We start from the raw sequence: 27888 nt of genomic DNA, 5'->3' as shown, positions 1-27888 counted from the left end.
TAACCATTAATTTCCAGCCAATTAAAAGTCGCTGTCAGCGCCAAAGTGGCATTTTTAGTTTACAAGACACAACTGCCGGATACAAATGCACAAATTTATGAAAGTGCCCCGGGACAACAATATTCTTGCAGCCCCTAATGGCGCTTTGTTGCTACATTGCGGCGGAGATACACACTCACATGTACATGGCATAAATACATGTATATATATATATTTATTTATCGTGGAGAGCGGGGTTGACTTGCCGACTCACCACTGAACGGGACATTTTACTCGCGTTATTACAGCACGCATGGCCGACTTGACACATTGCTTTAGTCTCATGAATATTTATTAAAAGCCCCTTCTTTGTGTGCCTGTGCTCGCCTCTTGTTGGGAAGTTGTTTTTATGATTTTGTTGTCATTGCGTGTATATGGATTTTTAATTTTTAATCTAAAATATGTATGTTTCCCCATTTTGTTGTCAATTAATTTTATCAAGATTTTGTATGCGAAATGAGTTCCACGGCTCCAGGCGATAGTCATAAGTGCCGCAATTAGAAACATAAGCACACACTTCCTATACGCACTTCCGCACATAGAAGTGTGGTACATCAACGAGGCATATAGGTACAGTTTAAAGCCTACTTCGAGCGAGGAATAAAGTCGTTAACATTTAAATATAAAAGTACCAATAGCGTCCGGCTCCTTTCGTCCCATGATGAGGAAATCCGTAATATTTGCGATTAAGATAATAATAAGAATCTCGAAGAGGATACAGGAAAATTGAAGCCTTTGTTATGCACTTTGTCGGCAAGTGATAAAGTACACAGCCCGTAGCCAAATCAATTACCATAACTAACTTTGCAGCTAGAATGAACCGCCAGCCCAACAAGTCATCCGCTGTGTTTTTCCACACAAGCAACCGGTGTTTTAACGAGTTAATGACTTGAGGGATTTCGATTATTGAATGGTATATTTCACGGACCACTTTGATATACCACTGCGCGGACCCGAACAAAGCTATGAACGGTCAAACTATTTCATTTGAAATAGAAAATATTTTAGTCGATACAAATCAAAGTTTGCTGGAATTGGGTTTCTTGGTATTATACCTGTTGGCATTTGCATAAAAGCTTCATGAAATGTAGTGCTGTAATATATGCGGTATGTACATATTCGTTATTCGTTACAACCTCATACATATGCACTTGGATGTGCACTCACATGCATGTAATATGATAATAATTTAACTTCAGGTGGAGCAGTGTAAAAGAAATCGCACATTTTCATGCATTCACTCCATTCGCCGTTCGAGTGGAAAAGTCGATTCTCTGAACATGGCGAGCGTTATGAATTTAATATGCTGGCGTAACCAACTCTGGTCGATTGCAGATGCATAGGCAGGCGAGTATGGACGCGTGCACGCATTTGCATGTTCGATGGGTGTGTGTTACACATGTATTTGCGCAGCTGTTGCAGTATCAATAAATTTGATCATCGTACGCATTGTAATAGTGGGTCACCGGAGCAAAAAGCGTGAAGCAGCGACACACAATTCAAATAAGCAAACACACGCATACATATGTATGTGTCACGACACATACAAATGCATTTAATATGAATTCTCTTACCAACACACGTGCGCCACCATTGTCAGAAGCCTTAATGGCTTCTGCCGACATCAATGCTCGTTCACTCGTTCAGTGCGCTGGCATTATTGCATCCCCATGTAGTACAAGTGTTGGTTAACTGCATAAAATGCTGCAACCACAGAAAGCAGCGCTCGGGTATTCAAAAAAAACGTGTATCAAAACAATCAGAAACACAATAGTTCATAAATGCTGACTAAATGAGGAAGAATGTGAGCACAAACAAACTCATTTATCTAAAAAAATGTGGAATATTGTGGCATAAATTATGGAGTGTCAATATTATTGATTTAATGGCTACATAACATTTCCTTATTTTTACTATTTTGTTTAATTTACTGTAAAATATGCTGAAATTCACTTACCTATATTCAACCCAACGGTCATATAAAACATGGGATACACTAGAATCAAATGAATCAAACATGCAGTTAGCAATCTCCCATGCAATGCGATATTATGCGTTCTAGAACTATTCATAGAGTCCGACCATCTCTAATGGTTAACTCGTAAATATGCTTTTGTGAAACCTTTGCAGCAATATCAAAAATCAAAAACAGATCCAGAGATTTTCTTAGCTCTTCGACGAGGCTAGAATGCGAACCCACTGTAACGTTTTCAAACTTGTCTACTCATCCGACGGATCATGTTCACTCACCTAAAAAATTCATCAAATTCAGAATAAAAATTAAAATTTCGTTCAAAAGTCAACAAACGCATTAGCTTTCAATGGAATTCTGAAAAATATCAAGATTTGACGGATATATTGGAGGGAAGAAACCACTTTTGATCTGGTCAAACGAAACATTCGAGGATATTGAGTATTTACCGTAGCTGCTGCTAGCGCCGCTGCCGCAAGATGCCGGAAGTTGCTCACATTGTCATGTATGTGGAGGCGCTGATTTTCGTGTACTACGCCGCGCGTTGCAAAGAGCCGTGGGGGGCTCAGCAGGAGGCTGAAGCCTAAGTGAAAGAAATCCCGCCACTACATCTGCTTAAAGGACGAGCGCAGCGATGTTTAAAGTGGCAACAAACGTGTAATTGTGGCTGAACTACATATAAGCATTTAACTCATTATTTGACGGCTCAACAACAAAAAAAATTAATTAGTTTAATAAAAAAACGCGTTTGATCACACATAATGAGTGGCTGTTTTTTTTTTGCTGCTCTTCTCTCTCTCTTTTGTGGCATAAATGCATGCTTTAAAAAGGCTAAAATGACAAAAAGCAATCAATTTCTTTTACTCAATTCCGTGTGTGTGTGTGTGTGTGTGCACAGCCATATGTGTAAATTAATGAGCTCGTTAATTATTCGGATGGCTGTGCAGTAAGTGCCTGTTTGTGCATTGAATTGCGGTCGCTACATAATTCTCTCTGGTTACGCAAGCATAATGTATGCGACCTAATAGAAAAACTATAATTTATTGCACATTATTTTTACGAATTAATTATTGCATCCTTTTAAGCGCTTATGCTCCCTCCAATGCGCTTAAGAGCACCACAATGATAATATGCATTTTCTACATACATATATTGTGACATTCAATTGTATGAGAACATAAATCAAATTGATTAAAATCGGAGAACTACGAGGTTAAATAACTTGTGTTCGACTACCCTCTAATATTCCTCGTCAAAATATTCCAACCAATTAAAATAAGGCGTTGTTTTTTATTTTTAACATATATATTTGTTTTATTTTTCATCATCTTCGTATCATCTCTGGTTCTTTAAATCTTACATTTCTATAGTTTAAACAAAAAGAACGACGAAAACACGTAAAACTTCAATACAAATGAAAATATTTATACTTTGGTATTCACCTTCACTAGCTTAGTTATGCCTTCAATTTTTTGTAATTCTAAATTCATCTATGATTACCAGTAATGCGATGTTGCATATGTGTTTATATGTGACTTACAGTAAATGAATTCTCACAATTAGTAATCAGTTTTGGAGTAACCTCTGCACAGCTAGCATTCCTTCCAGCCCTCCGTTTGCTTAACGGGTAATGGGCCGCTTAATATTACGCAATTTACAGCTAGTAATTCACTATTTCACTACAATTCAATCTCTCAATTATTAGTTGAATCAAGTTTGGCTCTCTCTCTCTCGCTTCGCTTGTGTTTTATTTACTTAATTTTACGGTTTAGACTCACAACTGTGTTGTAATGAGTGTTTTCAATAACTTACTGTTCTAATCACTCGTGTAGCGTTTTATTTATTTTTTGTGCTTTATTTGGATCTGAGCACTTGTCGGTTGTGTCGGCTTCAGGCAATTGTATAGCTCTGTTTCTTGCTGCCATGTCTTTGTTTCTTATATAATTTTTAATGGATCTTTTGTTTTGCTTTTCAATTTATTTCTTATATTATTATATTGTAATTGGTAGAGTAAGGTGATTTACGGGTTACAAGGTTTCACATTTCAAAAATTCTTTGCTTTATTGTTTTGGTTTAAGTGGATGTAGTTTTACATTCAACACCTGTTTAATATTCTTTTACATGTACATGCATATGTGAGTTTATAGTAGTCTTAATCACAAAAACGAACTGCTTAATTTACCCTACAAATTGGCTATATACATTTATATATACATAGATATATATTTACAATCTTAGAACTACACTTAAACAGTTGCCTTCACATACAGGAGGTTTTCGCATTCGTTACTAACAATACTCCTGGACATTGTGATGGTAAATGGTCTTGGTTTGATTTCGAATCAATTCAACTGTCGCAAATCATGTTTTTTCTCTGATGATATATGTATTTCATCTTAATACACCATAAGACATCAATAATTTGTAAATGCATTTTGCTGAGCTTGGAAATTCTTCGAAATTCACAAAATAGCAATAATGCACACATATATATGTATGTATATCCATACATGCATAATATATTTAGTGAAAAATCATATTTTACCCAGAATTCCGTAGACTATTATCAAATATCTAATGATAAGCTTCGAAAGATAATACACAAAACTGAAATATTGACAATAATTAGCATAATTACAATTAATAACTAATTGTACATCAGTGTTGACTGCATTCAATACCTTTTAACCCCGAAAATGGTGTAGAAATGAAAACAAAATCTGAAAATTATTGATGAAAAAAATTGATGAAATTAAAATGGAAATATTAGCCTATTGTATGGCATAATATCCTTGAGGGCAACTGTTTAAATTATTTACTACAGTCATACGCAGTCAGAAGCAATCCTGGTAAAATTAATTCCCATGCGAAAAGTTAAAATTCTCATGAAATATGCTATGTCTGTGTGCAAAGGCATAATTATGGAAGCCAAAAACAAATATTGGAAGAGAAGTGCTTTAAAGTAAATTAAATATTAAATATTGTCATTGGAAACATTATGGCCTACTTTTATTATTGTGGCATAAATTTGATGATATCAAAAAATTATATTTCCCCGGAGCCATGTGCATAAATATATGCAAACAATACACTTTTTATACACTGGTGTGTTTGTGTGTGTGTATCAATGTATATATGAGACACAGCAGCAGCTGCGTTAATCGTGTTTATATGCAAGTCAAATACGAATGTCAGCTTAGATATTTCATTAGGGTGGTCTGGATGAATGTTTCCTGTTAAGACAAGTTACGAAAAGCTTTAATCTTTTATGAAATACAAAACAAAATTATAAAAAATGGCAAAAGGAAATAGAAAAGAAGATCCTCGGATTATGGAGAATTAGGTCCATATTAACCTTGTAAGTTACCTGTATGAAAGTTCAAATACGAATTTCAAAGCGCCAAAATCATCCGTCATTTACATTTATATCACAAAGAAGGAAATATTTTTTTAAATATTCATATCTAAATTTACGAAGAACATTTATATACATACATATGTACGAGTATATTTTACTTCATAAACGCTCCTTGCTCTTACTCCTTCTTGTAAATTTCCGTCTTAAATTCATTTTTAGCGCTAAAACTTGCTGAACAAGTAAACTGTGGACACACTCGTGAATACTACACATAGCACATAGAATACGAGTATACTTGTATACTCGTACAAGCCTTTTAGGTATTTTTTGTTTTTTGGCACGCCCAACAAACCACCAAGGACGCAGCGTGCAATTATGTCAAAATGTACTTTTTATGAGCAATTATTTACATATGGGCGCATAAAAATTTTACTAAATTATTGTCACATGAAATAAGTGGGAGAATGTATACGAGCGTGCGCTCATTGCTGACGCCTCTTTCGCTAACTTCCACATACAAATGTACATACGCACTTTTTCACTCATACTCAGAGATGCGAGTACCGTTTTTGCAAGGGAACTGGTATGACCCACCTTTCTGAAATGTTTTTCAATACCGGGGAAGCTCTCATGCATATCGGATTGCTTAACTTGTGGTTTAAGTGCGCAAAATAAGTGGTCTTAATAAATGCAAAATTGGTTGAAATTCCACACCAACTAAGACCAAGATATGTGTAGTATTTGCATAGATGCAAATGCCGTATTAAGCGAACAAAAGATGTCAAATACATATCCGTTAAACAGTTATTGATTTATCAGAACTCAGTAATTCTATATTTGTGTTCGGGCATTTAGCTTCCACCTTGTAAATCTATGGCCAATGTAACGAAGTAGTGAAATGATTTCGGAAATTTAAGAAAGTATAGCTAATTTGCGCCGAACATTTATGTGCCTTATCAAAATGCTATTATTTTCTTAAACATTAAAAAGTCATGAAAACACTTAAAACAATTTTCACCAACACTATTTTCACATCTTCGTTGATTGCAATACTGTTTGAGATTTCAATGTTTAATTACTTCTATAGTCTTTACTAATTGGTAGCATTTAATTTCTTTTTAATTCTTAACCACATAAAAGTTTAGTATTTATCATACACATTTATAACGGGACATTTTCTAATTCAATTACAATTACAATCCCCTTTACCCTACAATTAGAAATGCGTTGTTTTCACGAATTATTGTTCTAACATCTCTTACGAACCAATTCATCCAATAATTATACACCCGCACATGCACTCATTCATTCATTTATTTAACATCATCAATTTGAAATTTTGTTGTTGTTGCATACAAGTTGTGATTCGATTACAATGATGTCAGTTCATACTGCAATGCTATCGGGAAAATTAAAATCGCATTGTAACCCAATCAGAGTGAAAATAAAGACTAAGGTGTCGCAGAAAATCATTTCACTGCGCTCCAGCGCAACCCAATCACACTAATTCAATATTGAAATGGATCGAACATATGTATGTATAAGGAATTCTGCTTAGTCGAGTAGTGTGATTGGTGCAACAGAACGGTAAAAAGCAATAAATGATATTTATACACATATCTAGATATATACAATTACAACTACAATTACTAAATCTGTAAAATCGCAGTCACTCCGCTCCTATCCATGTCATTGTATTTGCCCACTCAAAATTATTTGCGCTCTTTTGCTCAATTTTGCAATCACCTGAGCACCGGAGCGTCAGCACTCCGTCGCCGCCGATGCCACCAGCACCAGGTCTCCAGTGGCCGTCGCACTTGCCTACTCTGTTCATGGTCCTGTCGTCGCTGTAGTTGTATTTGCCGTTGACCGCACTGCAGAGCCCACTTGGATAGCAGCCAGCCCACGGTCACGATGCACCAATTCGTTGTGGCCGCGGCGAGCAGCAGCCGTTGTAGCAAGCGCCGCAGAAGTGTTACGGACCATACTGTCTGTCGCTTCAGCACCCCGGTGACTAGAAGATTTTCACTTTGAAATGGTGTTGTTGTCGTTGTCACTGTGGTAAAGCTTGCGGCGAGTGCGGTGAGCGCGCGTCGGACCATTTGATGGAGACCTCCATGTAGTGCACTGGAGAGGCGATTAGCGCTGCTGTTGCCGTGTTGCATGGCGGCCGGATGCTCGCCATTGATGACGTGTACAACCACCGATGCTGAATCTGCAGGAGGGGAAGAGAATTGTTGAAATGTATTATTGGATTAGTGACGATAGATTCACAACTAGAAACATAAATCGATTGGTTGGCTTATGTAATTAGGAGAAGTGGAGAATAAAAGAAAAAAATTGTGTGACTTATTAGCAATCAATTTAAACAATTTTAAACATAACCTCAACATTAAATGGACCGTGTAAACGCTTTATTTAAAGCGTTGGACGGTAACAAAAATTCAAAATCCAAGACTTTGAGCAAACTTTTAGCTCCACCGAGACTCGCAATAAAGCCCTCAAAATGTCACATTCTGCATTCTGCTTCATCCAATATTTTTTATACACACATACTCTTCCACTGCACATACGTATATTTTATGCGGATATAACGGCATTATTGTACGAGAACTTTTAAATTGACAGCGTCCGAAATGAAACAAATTACACGAAATGGAGATTTTGCCTCTTGACCGCAGCGTCGAAATGGCCACAGCGATAAAAAGTGTCAAAATACAGAATAAAAAAGTTTTTAAATTAAATTATGCCAAAAATGAGCTCCAATAAGGCGACTCGCAGTAGTCCGGGGAATACGAAAATAAACCGAGGGAAAACAAGAATAAATAAATTTTAAAAAGAGCATAAAAGGAGAGACCATAAAAAGTAAAACAGTGTGAAATACGAAGCGGGCTGAGAGGAAGACGCCCTGGGAATAAGAGCCGACTGCAAATAACCGCAACTCATCACAGCAACAACAACTTAACCGTCTGCCGCATACAAACTCAACTCGTGGCATCTCCTCGCGCTTGGTAAGCATAATTCAATTTGTTAAGCCATTTGCGGCACCTCGACATCAATAAGCTCGAAAAATAACTGAAGAATGTTACAAACAAAAAAATTGAAATATTAAACATTTTCGCACAAGACTGCGCCAACGAAAAAAAGAAAATAAATGCAGTGCAAGAATATCCAAAAAGTGACGGCCGAAGGTCAAAATAACGAAAAGCAAACTTGGCGAAAATAATAAAACTTAAAATGAACAGAATGCCCGAACGTAAATATAAAGAAAGTTGACATAAATAACGCTGTCACTTGAGGCTCTTACAGATGTGTAGGCGCTGCATTAAGACTCGTATGAAGTTTTGAATGAACCAACGGAGAAATCTCATTTTACAAAAACACGCTTACCGCTCAGGTGCTTTAGTGTGTGTGTATACTTGTGGAAATGAGGGCGATGAAAAATTACAAATACTGTTAGTGTCAAGCCAGAAAATTATGATTTCTCAAACTTGACCTTGACCGGACGAAAGTGTCTGCACCGACCATTAACATTTCCTGTCACAAAACAAGTATGTTTGTTTGTCTCCTTTACAAGTGTATAAAGAAAGTCAAAATTTTGATAAATCGATGTGCGTTGCAAATTAAAGGAGACGAAATAATTCATTCGCCCCGACATCTTTTTGACAACTCAATGGCCTACGGTTCACCTGCAATGTTGGATGAGTAATTGAATTTACCATTTTAGGGAACTAATGAACTTTGCTTGTCTGCTGCGGACCCCACTGAGATGCCCCACGCATTTGATGACTTGTTTACGGACCGTGTATTTGTGGTTGATGGGCATAGAGTGGTGAAGATATTTCACTCACTTTAGACACCAGGACAACTAGTGAGTATAAGTGTATTCCTGTGAGGAATCCCACTGGCTTTAATTATCAAAAACTTTTATAAAATCGTGCCTGTTCAATTGTAGAAGTTTTTATTTCGAGGAATCTGAAATGCATTTGCCAAATTATGTTTTTTTAAGTAAAAAATATGATAGTTTAACCGGATTTTTTCCAGATGTTTCGCACATGCATCTTTAACAGTTGCCAAATCAAACCCCCAACCGAAATTTTAAAGCTAGATTGGTTATCAGCTTTTTTTTAGTCCCAACTTGTAACATCGGAATCGATACTTTACTTACATCAGTGGATATTCCACACAGTTTTCACTTTAATTCTACATTGTATTCTCTAATCTGCTTTGAGTGTTGTGTGATCCGCATAGCAAATCCTTTTAAGCCAAATGTTCTTACGACAATAAAACTTTTGACTTAACAGCAGTTAATGGATTTTCGTGGTAAAACACTTGTCTTTATTCTGTACAATATCCATATGCATGAATATGTAGAATATGTGTGTGCTGCATATGCCACTTAGCGCGTGTTCTACTTGTATGTCGGTGTCTACCCTTTGTCACAGTTCTTCGCAGTCAGACCAAATTAATTATGCTGTCCGTTGTGTGAGCAAAAATAAATGTATCACGGTTGCCAATTTCAGCTTAGCAATATTTTTTGCTTACCCTCTCGTATTTTGGACTCCTGACATATTATTCCTTTTTCGAGTTAAGCTGCACAAGCTCTGAGAAAGATTCGCTTAGAGCAATGGCGTTTTAAAAAAAGTTTTTTGGTTTCCCGAAAATAAGAAATACATATTTTTCATACTCAGCCTCAGAATACTTAATCAGGTGCACAAGTATGAGATGAATTGATTTCCGAATGTCTGTATGTAATATATAAATAGTTTTGATTATGCGTCAAGTCCTGACCTTCAAACATATACCTAATATCTAAAAGCATGCGAGTATGCTAGAACGAATAAAAATGACTATCTTCAAAATATGGTCGGTTTATATAAGTCAGTATGTGGCAGTTTGTTAGGCATGAAATGTGTTGTATTTACATACAAATATTGGGACTTCTGTATGTGTAAACATATAAAGGGTGATTTTTTAAGAGCTTGATAACTTTTTTTAAAAAAAAAACGCATAAAATTTGCAAAATCTCATCGGTTCTTTATTTGAAACGTTAGATTGGTTCATGACATTTACTTTTTGAAGATAATTTCATTTAAATGTTGACCGCGGCTGCGTCTTAGGTGGTCCATTCGGAAAGTCCAATTTTGGGCAACTTTTTCGAGCATTTCGGCCGGAATAGCCCGAATTTCTTCGGAAATGTTGTCTTCCAAAGCTGGAATAGTTGCTGGCTTATTTCTGTAGACTTTAGACTTGACGTAGCCCCACAAAAAATAGTCTAAAGGCGTTAAATCGCATGATCTTGGTGGCCAACTTACGGGTCCATTTCTTGAGATGAATTGTTCTCCGAAGTTTTCCCTCAAAATGGCCATAGAATCGCGAGCTGTGTGGCATGTAGCGCCATCTTGTTGAAACCACATGTCAACCAAGTTCAGTTCTTCCATTTTTGGCAACAAAAAGTTTGTTAGCATCGAACGATAGCGATCGCCATTCACCGTAACGTTGCGTCCAACAGCATCTTTGAAAAAATACGGTCCAATGATTCCACCAGCGTACAAACCACACCAAACAGTGCATTTTTCGGGATGCATGGGCAGTTCTTGAACGGCTTCTGGTTGCTCTTCACCCCAAATGCGGCAATTTTGCTTATTTACGTAGCCATTCAACCAGAAATGAGCCTCATCGCTGAACAAAATTTGTCGATAAAAAAGCGGATTTCACATTTCGAACCGAACACTGATTTTGGTAATAAAATTCAATGATTTGCAAGCGTTGCTCGTTAGTAAGTCTATTCATGATGAAATGTCAAAGCATACTGAGCATCTTTCTCTTTGACACCATGTCTGAAATCCCACGTGATCTGTCAAATACTAATGCATGAAAATCCTAACCTCAAAAAAATCACCCGTTATAAATGTAATGTTTAAAATGACACAGGCCATTACCCGTTATCTGTGGAATCTTTAGTTTACTTAGGACATAAACAGAACGGCGAGGAGGGGGAACTGGTGGCAATAAAGGAAGGAAATCGAATAACAATTTTCCGAAGACCAGCTGTGACGTCGTGAGGCAAACTAATGGAGTGTCAACTCGGAGGCGATTAGACCGGAGTATACAACAGCAGTGTTGCAATGTAAACAGAGGACGAGAGTAAACAAAAATCAACAAAAATCGCATAAAGCAGATGGGGCAGTGAGACTACAGCGTGTTTCCAATAATGTATTAATACCAATTTACGTTTCGATAAGAGCGATGTAAACTTAAGTGTATAAGCATGGTAACATGCTCACAATGAATAATTGGTAGCAGTGCGTCTTCCCAAACGCCTACTCGATTCCCTTATTGCAGCTTGTAAATGTTGTTGAATTACTTGTTTTTCTACTCATTTCAGTTCCTTAACTATGGCCATTACAAGATACTAAAATGTAAATACGCTCTCACGCTTCCGGTCAAAGAGAACCAGCAACAAAGTTTATTTGCCGCAGGAAGGCAAGCGGTGTACTCAAAGCAGTCAACAAAAGAAATTAATCGAAAATATTTGCATTTACTTGTACTTGTTGTGGCTAATAACGGGGCCTCAGGCACTTGACCAACTCTTCAACTTCTATTGCCCAGCGAATGTTTTTGCAGTAGTCTGACGCATTTTGCTGTTTGTTTGTTGTTCTTGCCACTTAAGAAGAATAAGAGAAAGTGCTTATTTGGGAAATAATTTGTTTACACAGCCGTTTGAAGTTTCATGAAAACAATTGTATTTGTTGTAATGTATTTTCTTCCGTTTAGCGGTTGAATATGGTCAAATAGTAGCACACTAGAGGGCATCTTATAAGTCGTTTGTCTGTCCCTACTCTTCTGCTGCCACTTATAATAGAGCCCAAGTATAATACGCACAAATGAGCAGAAGCTTTGTGCAACACTCTTAAATACGTGGCAAGTTCAGTTTTTGTATCGATTCAGTCAAGGTCTGTTCCAAATCGATTCAGTAAAGAAAAATCTATGGATAATTATATCTGGCATATGGCATCATATTTGGGATATATTCTATTTTATTAAATGCGAAGTAAATATTCATAACTAGCAAGGGTATATAGGAAGACTGTGTTCACTTAGTTCCGGATCCATTTCGTAAATCTTTGTATAACATTTATTGTGCTAAAGTTTCATGTATCCTATTTGCACCACTTGTTTGCGTCTAGATATTAGTTTCAGCTTCAACCTCTCCCTTGATTTGCAACTAAAAGCTGTGCTATTCTCGCTAATTCTTTTGTCCACATTCTCACACGAGTATTCGTGGGTTTTTTATTTGTAATTTCAATAGCGTTTTAATATTTTTAGCGCCATAAAATTCATAATAAGCGTGAGTGGAGGTCCAGCACGTTCATGTCACAAGCTTAAACTATGAGTTTATACAATGCTGGCGCAGGGCTACCGCATACGATACACACGACACATCGTGCAAACAGGTGTGCCCGCACTGCGTGTATCTATTTAAGTAATGTGGTATTTTGAGGGCACACCGCGCCACAGAAGATCAGTCCCAACTCCGGGGCCGTTGTTCGACGCATACAAAGAGTAAACGGTTGAAATATTCGCTTGATTGGTTGTATTGTTGCCTGTTACATGTCGTTTTGAGTGTGTTTGGGTATGGGTGTGGGTGTAGGTGTGGCCTTACCTGAACTGCTGGGCGAGCATGTGTAATTCCCCGAATCGGCTGGCGTTGCCTTGGCTATCAATAATTTACTGGTGCGAGTGGAACGTTCCGTTATGACATTGATGCCGCCACGTTGTGAATAATTCATCACTCGTTTGCCCTTATACCAGTATATAAAGGATGGCGGTATGGGCGATTGCATGGCGAGACAGGTGAGATTTATGTCACTGCCGCTCTTGATGAAAAGCTCCGCATTGCCAAGAATTTTCGCGCGAGATACTGCAAGAAAAAGGGAGAAGATATGTGACGTCAGGAAATTAAAAGTAAACACACTTTGTTATGATATCATACGGTTGGCAAGGAGAGAGAAAGGGAGAAAATGTTTAAACCCATTGGCAGCCAAGGAAGATGCCAAAATAATGAATTTTCCTCACTGCTGATGGCAGACGTTTCCTCGCTAAATTAAGCGTCAGTTGCACATTTTCTCAAGTAACAAAGTTCTTTTTTATTTTTATATTCGGTTTGTCTTTTTCTACTTGAAGTTTGAAATAAAGTTTCTTTTGAGTAAAATGCAAGAAAAACTTCGTAACTTCGGAAGATTAAAAATATGGACTTTGGCATTCGATATCTTCGTAGTTGTTTTACATTTAAACAGTGCAGGGCAGTGATGGCTTGCTATTGCTGAAGGCTAAAAATTCATGTTGAGTATAAACTTGTTATGATTACAGTGTCCTGCCTTTTCGTAGCATACATTTCAGAGCAGAGTCATTTGCTGCCTATTGCTCAGCTCAATCTATGGTAGGCAAATTAGAAGGTACTGAAGACACCAAAGTCATTTAATTCATCTTCATATACATACAGATACATTAGTTGTCGAAAGCGTAAACACTTAGGAAGTAAGTGCTAATTATATGTTATACTATATCCTATACACTATGCCAGTCATGTAAGTGTCATCGTGTGGAATAACATTATCCGTACAATCTTAACGCAATTCATTACTCACCTACTACGTTCAGTCGAAATCCTTGACTTATCTTTGGCTCTGTGGACACTTGACACTCATATGTGCCCGAGTCCCTTGGCTGCGGTGACGATATTCGTAGTGTCCACTCATCCGAGCCTTCGGTGTGCAGCGATTGAAATCGTTGGTCATTTGTGTAGGTGAGTATACCGACGGTGAGTATATGCAAGTCACGTTTACGTATCCAGGACACCTGCAAAGAAGCAAAAACACATCGCTTAGTACAGTTCAAGGAGCTCATAAGTGAAGCACATACTCAAGCGATTACTTGTAGACAAGTACGTACTAAGCACTTAAATCAGAGCGATTAATGGACGAGATTGAAACTATTTTCAGGCACTCAGACAAATACCAACTAATGCGTATAATGGAATATTGTGCAATTTAATAGCAACGTTCTGTTTGGATGACAATTATTAGGCGTTCTTTACCTTATGTTTTGAGTAGACTTTAGTACAATGAAAAACAAATTTTTGTAATTAGGTTTGCAAGAAAATCAATAATGTAAAAATGTTGCCATAAAATTAATAATAATAATAATAAATTAGTCAAATTAAAATTTAATAAAATATTAAAAAGTTCTCGCTCTTCTCAACCTTCTGTTGTTGGCTTAACTAGTAATGACATCTCTCTTCACAATGTATGTCCACAATGGCTTAACAGACTTCTTGTTCATATGTATAGTGAGGATTTTACTTAAAAATGAAATCTTATTATGTGTTCACTGTGTGCTCATGTAAATAGCTTAAATATCTGAGCACATGCTGCCAGGCTCTATCCCGTAATTGCTTTGTGGCTCACGTTCAAAATGCCATTATCTATTAATGACTATAACAGACAGGCTAGTTGCCTATGCTACTCGAGCTAACCCTTCACATGCGCCTATTTATATACCCTACTTCATAGAAAACCCAGTAGTAACAGACACGCAAATCTTATTCATTGCCTTTGGTGTAAAAACGAACCGAAATGTTGTTGTACTGGTTAGAATCGATTAAATAAGGCATTACCGCACTCGAGTGAGATGTACTGGGTACTGATTTGGGTCGTTATGAAAGCCTTCGGTGATTGATCACTCATTGATCAATTCTCTACTGGGTAAGAGATTTGAGTTCACCGCATACACGAGGAAGTATCCGGGCGCAACTGTGCGAATGTATGTGTGTGCGCTTGTTTAGTGGCTGACCCTTCACATGCCATGAATATTTTAAGCCTTCAATGCGCTTATGCAAATTTTATGGGCCGATAGTGTAACACTTCAATAATGCTACCGTTGTTGTTTTTTTTCTTGTGTTTTGCTTTAATATTTATTTTCACCTCGCTTGCTCCTGGAAATTGCTGTGTCAGTCTGAGCCCATGTTTTTCTCTATTTTCAAGCAGCATCTATTGGTTTTAATGGCGAATTGGTTGTCATAAAATATTACCTAAAGGATAAAAAAGGTGTAACCTTTCCAGCAGCACACGTGCGCTAACACAAGCGTATCCCTACATAGTTGAATGTGTGCGTGGGGGACGGACAAATTATATTCAAGCAGCGTCTTATTTTTCGCTATGAATTTTAGCTCAAAACTTATTACTTCTTTTTGCGTTGTGAAGATTTTTTATGGCTTTGCAGCGCAGTAATAACTTAACCCGTGTTCTAGCGTGGTAACCTCCATTGTTGGAGCGCATTGTGTCCGGGAAATTGTTCGGCGCAAGCAGCAAATTGAGCATCTGAACCCATGTGTTTATATCTGCAGTATAATAAGTGTGTGTGTGTTTGTGTGTAATTTCAGCCCCGAATGGCGATAGTGTGAGGTACCCATCGATAAGTGAGTTGTGCAAACTTTCCTTTCAAAAGGTATTTCATACTCGAACTGTTTGGCTATAAGAAATTCTGCTTGCTTTGCATAAATTGATATGCCATTAATAAGGAACTTTTATGAGTTTACAATCCAAAAGAGATAAAAGTAAACTGCCAGCACTAAAGAATTTCAACTTCACTTATGTAGCATGGAAAGTGTTTGAGTACGATTTAGCAGTACGTAAGATTATATTATTTAAGACACCGCTCAGCTTACCGAGTTCTCAGTAGATAAAGCGATAATGAGGAGTTAATAAATGTATGGTCTATCCTTGTAGAAAGAATTATAGTGTTACTCTCTTTCTCTCTCTGTTGCCATACTCCTATTAAAATAATCTCACGATTTACTTAAAAATAGAAGAAGAACCGCCTGAGTTTTTACACGCTACGCACTTAAGGGGCTACCAGTATAACCCATGAAAAATTAGGCGATTTTGATGAAGTTTTTTCAAAGAAAATCCTCGATCGATTGTTTCGAAGTTTTTTGCATACGTTTTTAATAAGGTACCTTTCGAAATTTTTTATAATATACAATGACATACGGTTTTTAAAATCTATCAAAAATTGACGAAGTTTTGAAAAAAAATTTAGTTTTTTTAGGTAAAAAAATTGTCTTTATTTAAATCCAAATTGACAATTTTCAACGAATCAAAAAGATAATAGGTCATTGTATAGTAAATATATTCAAGAATACTCAGTTTAAATTTAAAGTCGATCGGTCAATGTATCGATGCAATATGCGTTTAAAGTTTCCATTACCTATAAAAAACTATTCAAGATACGATTCACAGGATATTTTTGAAAGTGTAACATATCGAATAAGCAAAAAAAAAATCGGTTTTTGAAAATGTCACACTGGTATAGCCCTTTATGGTTGAAATTTCGCTCTGTTATGAGATGCTCCGAAACCTGAAACTCTTGCGAAAAACTCGGAACAAATTTATTTGCATACATTTTAAATTTAACTTATTTTATCGAACTAAGTATGAACTTATACTGAAAATATGTAGTATAGTATGTACGACCACTGTCAACACTACAATTATAATAAGTGAATTTTAACACATAACAACCTGAATGCATAACGGTATACTTATATGTAAATACGCAGAGGATGCACAGCAGGAAGTGTAAACATTCTATAGAAATTTCTTTGTCTACACTTCGTGAAAATAGAGCACAAGGCTGCAGTTGTGCTAAATTATTAGTTGATATTGTTGTTGCATTGTTATTATGCGCCAAGGTGAATGCGATAGCAGCAGACAGATGAAAGTAATAAGTTTATTCACGACCACTTTCGCAAGCAAAGAGTCCGCCGCACATACATACATACAGTGCTTAATATGGCTGAGTACGTAGCTCCAAGGACCGCCGTGCAATAATTGTTTTGGGCTCTCATGTAAGCCGATGCCTGCCACTGGGAGTACTCGCGTACGGCTGTGCAAATGCCTTCGCACAAGTGTGTATTTATACATGTCCGTGTTTAAGCGAGTGCCTGAGGCAAATGCCGTTGGGGATACTTTTGTTTTGTACTCGCGCATACTTGCGTTTCGTTTTCACTGCTGTCTATTGTGTTGTGTCCACAAAATTAAAGGATAACAATAAAATATGGTTATCTCTTTGTTGGTCGCGGTTTGCTGTATTCTGTAGCAATACTGCCACTGTTTTTCTGTTTTACACACAGACTAGGGGCGAAAAGTGGTTTTGCTCATTTAACTACTTGTGTATTTAATGGGAATTCTGTTGGTTGTAACTATACATTTACAAACACAGCCACGTGAATTTTTACACATTTCCAATTAACAACGAAATTTCCTACGTATTCACGTATATATTGCTTTATTGTGTTATGTTTCGTACTTCCTCTTTGCCAGTTCCTTTTCTCAGTACTTTCACGCGCTTTGTTCTTTCGGCTGTGCTATCTCAGCTTAAATATTTCTTTTGTTGCCAAGCTCATTGTTTGATTTTCGAAAACATCGCTCGAGTGCTCCACTTAGGCACAAATGTGGAGAAAATCTACCTTGAAATTAAAAAGGAGCAATCAGCCAGTTGCGCAAATTTTTACAACTTGATGAACAAAAAATTCATGAACAAGTGCTATACGAGTATAATGTGAGATAAAATAGTATATTGTAGGCTGAGCTCTAACATTTCGGTTACTTACCGCTCTATCGCCTAAATTGCGAACACGGCAGTGCAACAAGGCTGCCTGGCCCACCGTCGCCGTCACTTCACGTCTCGATGAGTTGTCAAAGTAGGGCTGAGAGTAAGGAGTTTCCCAGTAGTGAGGCGGCACATCGCCACATATTGTTTTGGTCTCTGTAAATTCAAAAAAGCGTTTTTGATAAGTGTAAATTAAGTTGATTCTTGCTGAAGTACAGAGATAGAATGGAGTGTGAAATTATGTGTAGATGCAGTTCCACTTCATATTACCCATTTTCTTATCATTCTCAAGGGATTGTGACAATATACATATAATACAAATAAAATCAATAGAAATATTTTCAGATGTACAAAACGGATTCCATCGCTCTATCTACAAGGCTCCACACCGTCGAAAGCCGCTTACAAGCGACAAAAACGAAAGTGGGACTGCGAAATATCTCCGCAAAAGTACCTGCGCCCTAAAATGCGATACGCAGCCACAAAAGAGGAATAAAGTTCCGGTTAAACGCGAAAAAAGTTGTGTGCAGCTTTACATCGGATGTAAGAGACTCGTTGGAGCGATAAATTCGTGCTGGATTGGTGGGTCAGCGTACCACGTGACGCACGTGTTATTCAAGCAGTACAGAAGGAAAGATATAATGGAACAAGTGTTGTAGTCATTGTGGCAGTTATCGTTAATAAGGAAAAAGCTGCTTCTTTATCGAAAGCACACAACAAAGCTACACTTACGCTTACATATATGTTTTTGTATGTATCCTAAATCCTTATTGCTAGCAGAAACACGCACTGGAATTTCGAATTTATATCAGGCTGATGGACTAAGTGCTTCGATGAATACATGTGAATGCTTTTATTAACGTTTACTTAGCAAATTGTTGCTATCTACTTAATAGGATACTTAGAGTCTGTGCAGCTGAGGTATAACGGTGCAAAATACTGTATAAGCTATATTCTGATTTGAATTCCATGTGTCTGATTTTCCTCTATCCCGATCAAAATGCTTCACTCTTCATTCTGATTTGCCGTTAATTAATAATTATTAATAATTACAGCTAACTGTCTTCCCAGTACTTCAATGATATAATTGTACAGTATCTAGCGGCACAGCTTTATATCACATCAGATCTCATAAACGTCAAACAAATTTTGCCCAACTGCCCTAAAATTTATAAAAATCACTTGCACCCGAACGCACACGTCAAGTTTTTCCTATTTGCCTACTTGGAGTCACGACAAAATTTCGACGCCGCGTTTGGGCATTAATTGAAAGTGTTTTACGGGGTTTGTCAATGAATTCGCCTATCAGAATTCAACTTGTGTTCTCTTTATTGACATTAAAGCTATTTGGACAGGTTGTTTTTATTATTCTTGCCGATAAAAAGCTTAAAATGGTGTCTCGGGGATAATTTTATGCAGTGTAAATTGAATTCGTTCACCGCATGGCACGTTGCTAAGCAATTCGTTTGTTTTACAAAAGTTACTTATACGCAGCGTGTGTCCGGATGCGCATTTTCACAGAGTTAGAAATTTATGTCAGTAGAATGGATGGAAACATTATGGTGTTTACTAATCAAAAATATTATGTATGAGTCTTATTCAGGACCCTGGGAAGGGGTGTGAACTGCATATATTAAAACACTCGATCGTCGAAATAAAAAGGGTGTTTCAACATTAGAATAATTAAAGAACCATAAGTGTTTGTGAAGTTAGCACCTGCTACGGTTAATTAACTGTTTGGCGAAGTTTTCAAGCAAAACTATTTACACAAATTTTACTTTGTATTAATGTGTGAATATTTGATCTCAGTTTACTTTATTAACTGTCGTTGTCATTGTAATTGCGCTGTCTACCGCCTACCATTATTATATTTCTTTTATTTGCTGAACAATTAGAAATGAAATCAATAACTCATTAAATATCAAATCAACGTTGCCCGAGTTGTTTTCGGAGAGTCTTGTAATGGGCAGTCATATCACTGCTACAAATTTTCAAATTCCTGCCGATGTAGCCTTTTTTCTAGCAAATGTCTCTACTTAACTTAATAATCGTTTTTATTCAGATAAATGTCTACATTTCCATATTTTAATGCTCGAAAAGTTTACTCGAGACATTATGTGGTGCATTGTGAACCCAGCCAGCTTCTTTATATTCTACTTTGCTCGATTTCACTTCACCATTTTCTTTGTTTGTTCTTCTAGCCTCTCATCCACACAGCCAAGGTCATGAATAGCAACTGCTTTCACTTTTTACTGTACTTTTTCTCTATTCTCTCTCCATCGTTGTTTACTTAAGCCTACCTCAATCCTAAAAGCTTTTTTTGGCATATTTTTACTTCCTTCACATTTTCTGTTTATTTGGCGTTTTTGTATATTTTCTATTTATCATTTTCAACTCACTTGTTCGTAAGGAGAAAACGAAAACGAAACGCATACATACCGCAATAAATTTATTTTGTTCTGAAAAACATACTAAAGCAATTGTTACCGGGTCCCACGTTTTCTAATGCTATCTCGAGGACTTACGTATACAATTTCTCTCGCTCTCCTACTAACTGAATGCAGATTACTGAAATGCCTTCTGCAATAACTTTATTTTATTTTACACTCCAAATTCAAGAAAATTGAAAAGAAACACTTCGTTGGCAACTATCTACTGTTCTGCGATCAAAAATAAGCTTTTGTTGTGAATTTGATTAGTACGTAACTAGAAAATATTTGCTAATCGAAAAATGAAAACTATCTAATATAATCTTATTTTTTCATATTTAAATGACTTCGAGATGCATTTTATGGTGTTTTTATTACATTCTTTTATTATACCTGCATGTTGCGCAAATAAACCAGTTTAATAAAATCATACCCAAACACAAGTAAAACTTCATGTTTGTATTACTATTCGCTATTATTTTTATGAGCGCATCCCCGGAACTCTTGACCTACTCGGCATGCTTTTCCACTTGTGTTTCTCATGTTTGCTTTAGCAATTTGCATTTCTAAAAACGCTTATGTTCTAGCGCAAGGGTGGAACTCCGAGGCTGTACCATAAAAACACTTAACCACATTTATGTTCAACAGGAGAGCGAATGTACACAAAACACAGCTAAACTGGCACAACAACAATGTCACATTTAATTCAGTCGAATTTATATTCATAAGCGAACCCGCAAACTCTCTCCAATACCCGACCAGAACCCCAGCAAGCCCATGTAAAGCAATACAAACGTACATATTTACATCAGAACTTTCATTCGGCGATACCCAACAAGCATTTGGTGACACACTTTGAGCGAATTCCGGGCAGAGTTCACGTGAGTGGAAGAATATGTTCGCCTGCAAACGCTCATACACACACTCAGATCAGCAGTGCTGCTCTGGGTTTAATGTGCACAACTAAATGCAAGTAAACATTTTCATTTATCAACACATTTGCCCAAACATATCCACTGAAAGCCGTGGCCCAGCTCGAGTGGGTATCATGTCTGCAGTTTGCGCCGTCGCTTCCATTGTATCTGGCGTGGCAGCGAAGGCAAGCAAATAAAGCAGAAAAAAGTTCAAATTAAAAACATCAACACGGAAAACTATAAAAATAACAGTTAAAGTGAAGTGATGACACACATACTCGCTACTTGAGCATTTTCGACCTACATTTCCACCGGCAGACATTTACATTTGTTGCCAACTGTGGACGAGAGGAGCTGGCGGCCGGTCTGTCTGTTCATTTCAGATACTTTCATTCTCTACATTGAGCACGTTAGTGTGTGTTTGTGTTGAGTGGTAAAACTTTCTTTCCTCGACTGGCCCAACAATGCTCGGAGCAGTGCACTAAACAGCACCCTCAGCCCTCAGTTGTTGCACGATACTATTACCGTTAGTTAGTTGTTTTTGCAACGAACCAGCTGCCATGTGACACAGTCTAACACAGTAAACGCTTGTATCTAAACGCTTCCACTTGAATGTGTCGCCTCGCTTCATTGTATCCTTTATGCCTTTTCCGTGCGAATTCACTTTGGTTGAGTGTCGGTTTGAGGGCATTGCATCACCGGGCCTAGTTGCCCGTGTCAGGTCTCTCACTTGAGAACAAAGTGACAATGAATGTCATCAACAGCAAATGCCAAACGCTGTTCTATTCCGGTTAAGTTTTCAAGTGAGCTTACCACAAACCATATAAAACTGGTGTAATTGTTTGGTTAATTGTCATCAATGCTATCTCATGTGGTTGCAAAACAATAAAAATTACTAAACCCAAGTGTGAGTGGTCACACAAAATCAAATCTCACCTGTGGACTATGAAACCGTTTTCACAGATCGAAAAATTGAAATCACTAGCAAAAAGAATGGCAGCACTTCACAGTTTCAGGTTTACATACGTTCATTTTCCAATGATAAACAAGCGGAGCACAATTCGTCCAAAAAATTCAAATTCATTTTCCCACATACATAGGAATTCATCGCCACCGAGGATTGAGTAAATACTCACACTCATTTTTAAATGGAATTTCAATACGAACATGTCTGTTTTGTTGTTTTTTTACAAATATGTAAATTCTTCATGAAGCTCGTGCGTTCCGGCGCTTAAAGCATCGCATATTTTGTGCATATTTAAATGAGTAGGGAAAATGTTTGCGACAACTTTATAGAGAATTCATTTGCATAAATAATTTCAGCAAATAAAAAATTATGAGTTTAAATTATGGATATATTTTTCCTCGGAAAGCGCATACAAATTTACTCACTTATTTATTATCACTAAAAGCAAATTGGTTTCATAAAAAAGCTTTAGCTGGAAATGAATTGTATAAAGAAATTCAATTGGACAGTATCATTTGAGCCACATAAATTCAACACTATAAAATTCAGAAAACCCATATATGTACTTATATCTTTACCAAAGTACGATAAAATATTCCAGGCTGATTATTATCTAAAAATATGTAACTTAAAGCCACAGCTCCTTGAATGGGCTCGTATGTATCCGCTTTAAATCTTGCTTGATATTAATGCACTCAGTGCTTCTCGATGCTGCGTTATCTTCATAAATTTTCAATTTAGCCATTAGGTGCACCTATAATGGGATAACTTTTCACTAATGGCGTCGTCAACAGTGCACTGCTTGCATTCAACATTATTCCTTAAATATGTCTCACGTTACTCTGTAGCATACTGCTGCGCACGATGGCGCTGCAAGGCATTCCAAAGGCATTAGTGCGAGGCAAACGGCTTTCCTGCTAACTTTCTGCAATGTGCCTTTCATCTCGAGTTCGTTTTTTCAGTTTTGACGCAGTTCATACAGACGCATACGCTCATACTTTTTTATGTCATTTGGCTGCTGAGCATTTCTGAAGTCCCGCGTCAACTCTGTTGATGTTGCAATGTCTTCCTTTTAATGTCGCCTTCTTTGTTTGCGAGGCCTCTTAGTTTTTGGGCTGCGTTTGATGATGTAATGGTACTCACATAGCAAACTGAGTATTATTAGTGCTTCGAATGAAGGGGTCTTAAATAACTTTTGTTTTTTTGTTTCTAGAATATAACAGAGAAACATACACACTTGTCTTTGAGAATTTGGCGAATTATCCATATAAAATGTCGCTGTGTCTCTATAAGCTTTAAAATGAAATAGACAACATGAAAACGCTGATCCGGAATAATTCCTTCTATAGTTCGTTTTGTTGCTTTTGTTGTTGTTTTATTATTTACTCTAAAATTTTAACACTTCAGACCTCGCACTCTTCACAAATCGTACGAATACACATGAATTTAGTGCGTTTGAATAACAATTCTTGTGCCATTATATATATACATACGAGTACATATGTATCCACTATCGTTTAGCACATTCCAGTCAACGGTTGCGAGCGAATTATTCACATTTATTTATTTAGAACAGCCGGCTTTGCTTACACACATACAACAAATAGATCTGCCGAATGTGTGATTTCGTCAATTCCAACTCGGTATGAGCCGAAGTCATGGCAGCACGGGGAATGAACGCATTTAAATGCTGGTTTTAACGAATGTGAATGGCATAAAACTATGGTGTACTATGTAAAGGGTGATTTTTTAAGAGCTTGATAACTTTTTTTAAAAAAAAAAACGCAAAATCTCATCGGTTCTTTATTTGAAACGTTAGATTGGTTCATGACATTTACTTTTTGAAGATAATTTCATTTAAATGTTGACCGCGGCTGCGTCTTAGGTGGTCCATTCGGAAAGTCCAATTTTGGGCAACTTTTTCGAGCATTTCGGCCGGAATAGCCCGAATTTCTTCGGAAATGTTGTCTTCCAAAGCTGGAATAGTTGCTGGCTTATTTCTGTAGACTTTAGACTTGACGTAGCCCCACAAAAAATAGTCTAAAGGCGTTAAATCGCATGATCTTGGTGGCCAACTTACGGGTCCATTTCTTGAGATGAATTGTTCTCCGAAGTTTTCCCTCAAAATGGCCATAGAATCGCGAGCTGTGTGGCATGTAGCGCCATCTTGTTGAAACCACATGTCAACCAAGTTCAGTTCTTCCATTTTTGGCAACAAAAAGTTTGTTAGCATCGAACGATAGCGATCGCCATTCACCGTAACGTTGTGTCCAACAGCATCTTTGAAAAAATACGGTCCAATGATTCCACCAGCGTACAAACCACACCAAACAGTGCATTTTTCGGGATGCATGGGCAGTTCTTGAACGGCTTCTGGTTGCTCTTCACCCCAAATGCGGCAATTTTGCTTATTTACGTAGCCATTCAACCAGAAATGAGCCTCATCGCTGAACAAAATTTGTCGATAAACACATTTCGAACCGAACACTGATTTTGGTAATAAAATTCAATGATTTGCAAGCGTTGCTCGTTAGTAAGTCTATTCATGATGAAATGTCAAAGCATACTGAGCATCTTTCTCTTTGACACCATGTCTGAAATCCCACGTGATCTGTCAAATACTAATGCATGAAAATCCTAACCTCAAAAAAATCACCCGTTAGATATGTCGAAATAAAGCAGAGAATCTCATCACACGAATAAATAAGTGTTCAAGTATTTGTTTGTGTGCACACACACGTGTATAAATATGCAGAGCAAACAGAAAATCCGAGCGAGACGAGTTGAAAATGTATTTACTTTTCGGAAATAAGAGCCTGAGAGACAAGGGGGGCTTTCAAATGCCTTTCATTTAGTAGAAAGATAATTTAATTGCGAAGCACTTCACATGAATATGTATTTCTGCAACTCTTCCTTTAAAGATTTAAAAACAATTTTTGTTTTGTTCTACTTGCCGCAGTAGATTTGTAGAGGAGTTGCAAGAGGATATCCTAAGCATTCTCTAATTTGCAACGGTTTCGTCTTAATAAAGTATACTTATGAAGTGATAATGAAAGAGAAATACTCATGAATGAAAAAAGTTTAGTTGCATAGAGGACTCGTTTTAATCGCTGAGATATTCGTTGGCAGTTGGAATAGTAAATACTATTCATATAGAAACAGAAACCATTTTTTAAGTTAATTAATTGTATTTTAAGAGAAACGAAAAGAAATAAATTATTCGAATATACGAGTATGATCAGGCATTCAGAATAGATAAAAAAACATGTATTCGAAGATTGATGAGTACTTTCAGTATGGATGCAATCAGGTTGATGACTGTATCTGCTTGATCTACATATACTCATACAATTTGTATCAGCACCGTTAGGCAAATTCTTCAAAAAAAAAATATTTGAAAATATCAAAGATTTTAGAAATATGAATGCGATTAATATGCATTGAATATACTAGATAATATTGAAGCATGCATTTGTGCTTGCCCCTGCCATCGTGGCCCTCCATCAGCTTTGAAGACACCAACATCTGAAATACAAATACATATACATGAGTGAATATATCAGACCTTTGGTACTGCTCTCATTGCTGAAATCAATCTTGCTGCTGAGCGCCGGAAAGCAAAGCTTTGAGATTGATTTATGACAAAACGATGCGTTCAAAATTGTTGCAATAAAAATGCAATTGTGCACATTTTTATAACAAAATGAAGCAACAATAAAAACCAAAGCATTTTGAGATGATATATTACATTGTGCTAGTTATGTAAAAATAAATGTAACATTCCGGGCATCATTTTGGAAATGCTTGGAAATACATCAAAGATTGTTTACTCAGATGTGCGTGGCAAGTAAATATTTTATGGCAAATAGATTTCGAATTCATGACTTAAAATTGACTTTTCGTTTTTATGTTGCTTGGCTACTTAATAGTAAAATAGTACTATTTGATGAGTTTCTTCTCCGAAATAATTAATTCACAAACCAGTTTATTCAACGTTTTCTTTGAATGTGAGGCTGCGTTTAATAATTTTTGCTACATCAAATATTATATTCATTTCTATTTCTTGTTCATATGATTCGGTCATTAGGAGGAAAAACGTCTTGCTGAGCACGCCTCCATGAATTACAGATTCATTGTTGTTTTTATTAATTATATGCAATTATGCAACCCATTGTTGGCGAATTGCCACTTTTATATGCAAATTTTTTTCTACAACTGGGCTCATCTCAAAAAATAGCGTAAAGGGCGAGCTTGCCAAAGCGGTGATCCAGCTTTTAAATACGCCCTTGCCACGCCACAAAATCGGTATTCCACGAGCTTAAATTAATGCATGGCACTACCAACTGATATCTACGAATTTTAAGGGACTTAGGCAGCACTTACCGACTATTGTTGTTCCTCTTCAAGTGTGTTTGCCCACCCGATTGTTTACCAGGCCACTAGCAAACAAACTCACACTGGCATAACGATGACTACATCCATAAATATGGAAAATGCATATTCAAGCATACACTCACATACATTTATCTAATATAGCTATGTGTAGGCGTGAGTTCAGAAACTCAGAAATGAAGAAGCCGGTACTGATGGGACGCGTAATGTTAGCTTTGAGGCTGCCAGTGAGTGGCTGCAACGAAAGTGCTTTACATAAGTTTACCATCTGCTTGGTGCGGCATGCAACAATGCATTATTCTATGCTAAGAAAGAAACACTCGCGCACACGCGGGGTATAAAATGTACAGCTTATTTCGGGAAAACTAAGTCATTTTGGCAAAAGGCAAATAAGCCGTTATAAATACAAGGAGATGCACTTACGTTGCCGTAGTTTATCTTTGTTATATCTTCTATTCTCACTTCCGCTGCCACGCACGCTGAGTGCACTTCTTGGCACGCCATTCAATGACGGTACTCCATTCGAGTATAAACTGATATTTTGGAACTGTCTTTTGGCAGAACTGCTATAAAAGATTAAAGTAATAAATTTGATTAAAGGTGTATATGAATCAGCATTTATTACTATACGAGAACCGTGTTGTTGTTGTTGTTGTTGCATTGAACTCAATTTATCAAACGAATTAATAACCGAAAAGTCGAAAAACCATCAAATTAAATCTCTATTCGATGCATTTATTGTGGCCTTTTAATGCCGAAATGGTTTCAATGCGAGCCTGGTATTACCAAATATGTAGGCGAATGCAAAAGTATCCGGATGAATATATGTATATGCATTAATAATGTAAACTGGCCACCACATATAATCTAGTTATACACCTATCTATGTGTACTTATATACTTGCATTCAATAACATATCGTTTTTGCATTAATTAAATTGCCGAGCAACGCCCAAAGCACATTTTTATTGCTGCAATCAAAATATCACATGAAGTTTCATAAAATTTAATTTTTAACCGATATAGTGGTATTTATGTGGCAGGCAATAGCACAAAAACACTCTTAGCAGTAATCTATTCCGCATACATGTGTGTATGACGGATGCCAGGAAGTATAAGCAACATTCAGCTTTATAAATTAA

General features: G+C 36.9%; 1 protein-coding gene across 3 annotated transcripts in view; it reads right to left on the bottom strand.

Moving 5' to 3' along the window:
• Nucleotides 1–5664: 5664 nt before the first annotated feature.
• The window catches only part of LOC105221678 (uncharacterized), a 57095-nt gene continuing 34871 nt past the window's right edge, over nt 5665–27888 (bottom strand). For all 3 annotated transcript variants that reach the window (XM_054228428.1, XM_054228424.1, XM_011198826.3), the window contains exons 3-6: nt 18046–18200; nt 14021–14231; nt 13036–13293; nt 5665–7584 (exon numbers count right to left, since the gene is read on the bottom strand). In XM_054228428.1, the coding sequence (XP_054084403.1) occupies nt 7112–7584; nt 13036–13293; nt 14021–14231; nt 18046–18200 (1097 nt within the window). In that variant the 3' untranslated portion in view covers nt 5665–7111. The remainder of the gene's footprint in view (nt 7585–13035; nt 13294–14020; nt 14232–18045; nt 18201–27888) is intronic.

This window comes from Zeugodacus cucurbitae, chromosome 2, assembly GCF_028554725.1.
Source record: "Zeugodacus cucurbitae isolate PBARC_wt_2022May chromosome 2, idZeuCucr1.2, whole genome shotgun sequence".
Taxonomy (NCBI): Eukaryota; Metazoa; Arthropoda; class Insecta; order Diptera; family Tephritidae; genus Zeugodacus; species Zeugodacus cucurbitae.
This window is presented reverse-complemented; position numbering and strand designations above follow the sequence as displayed.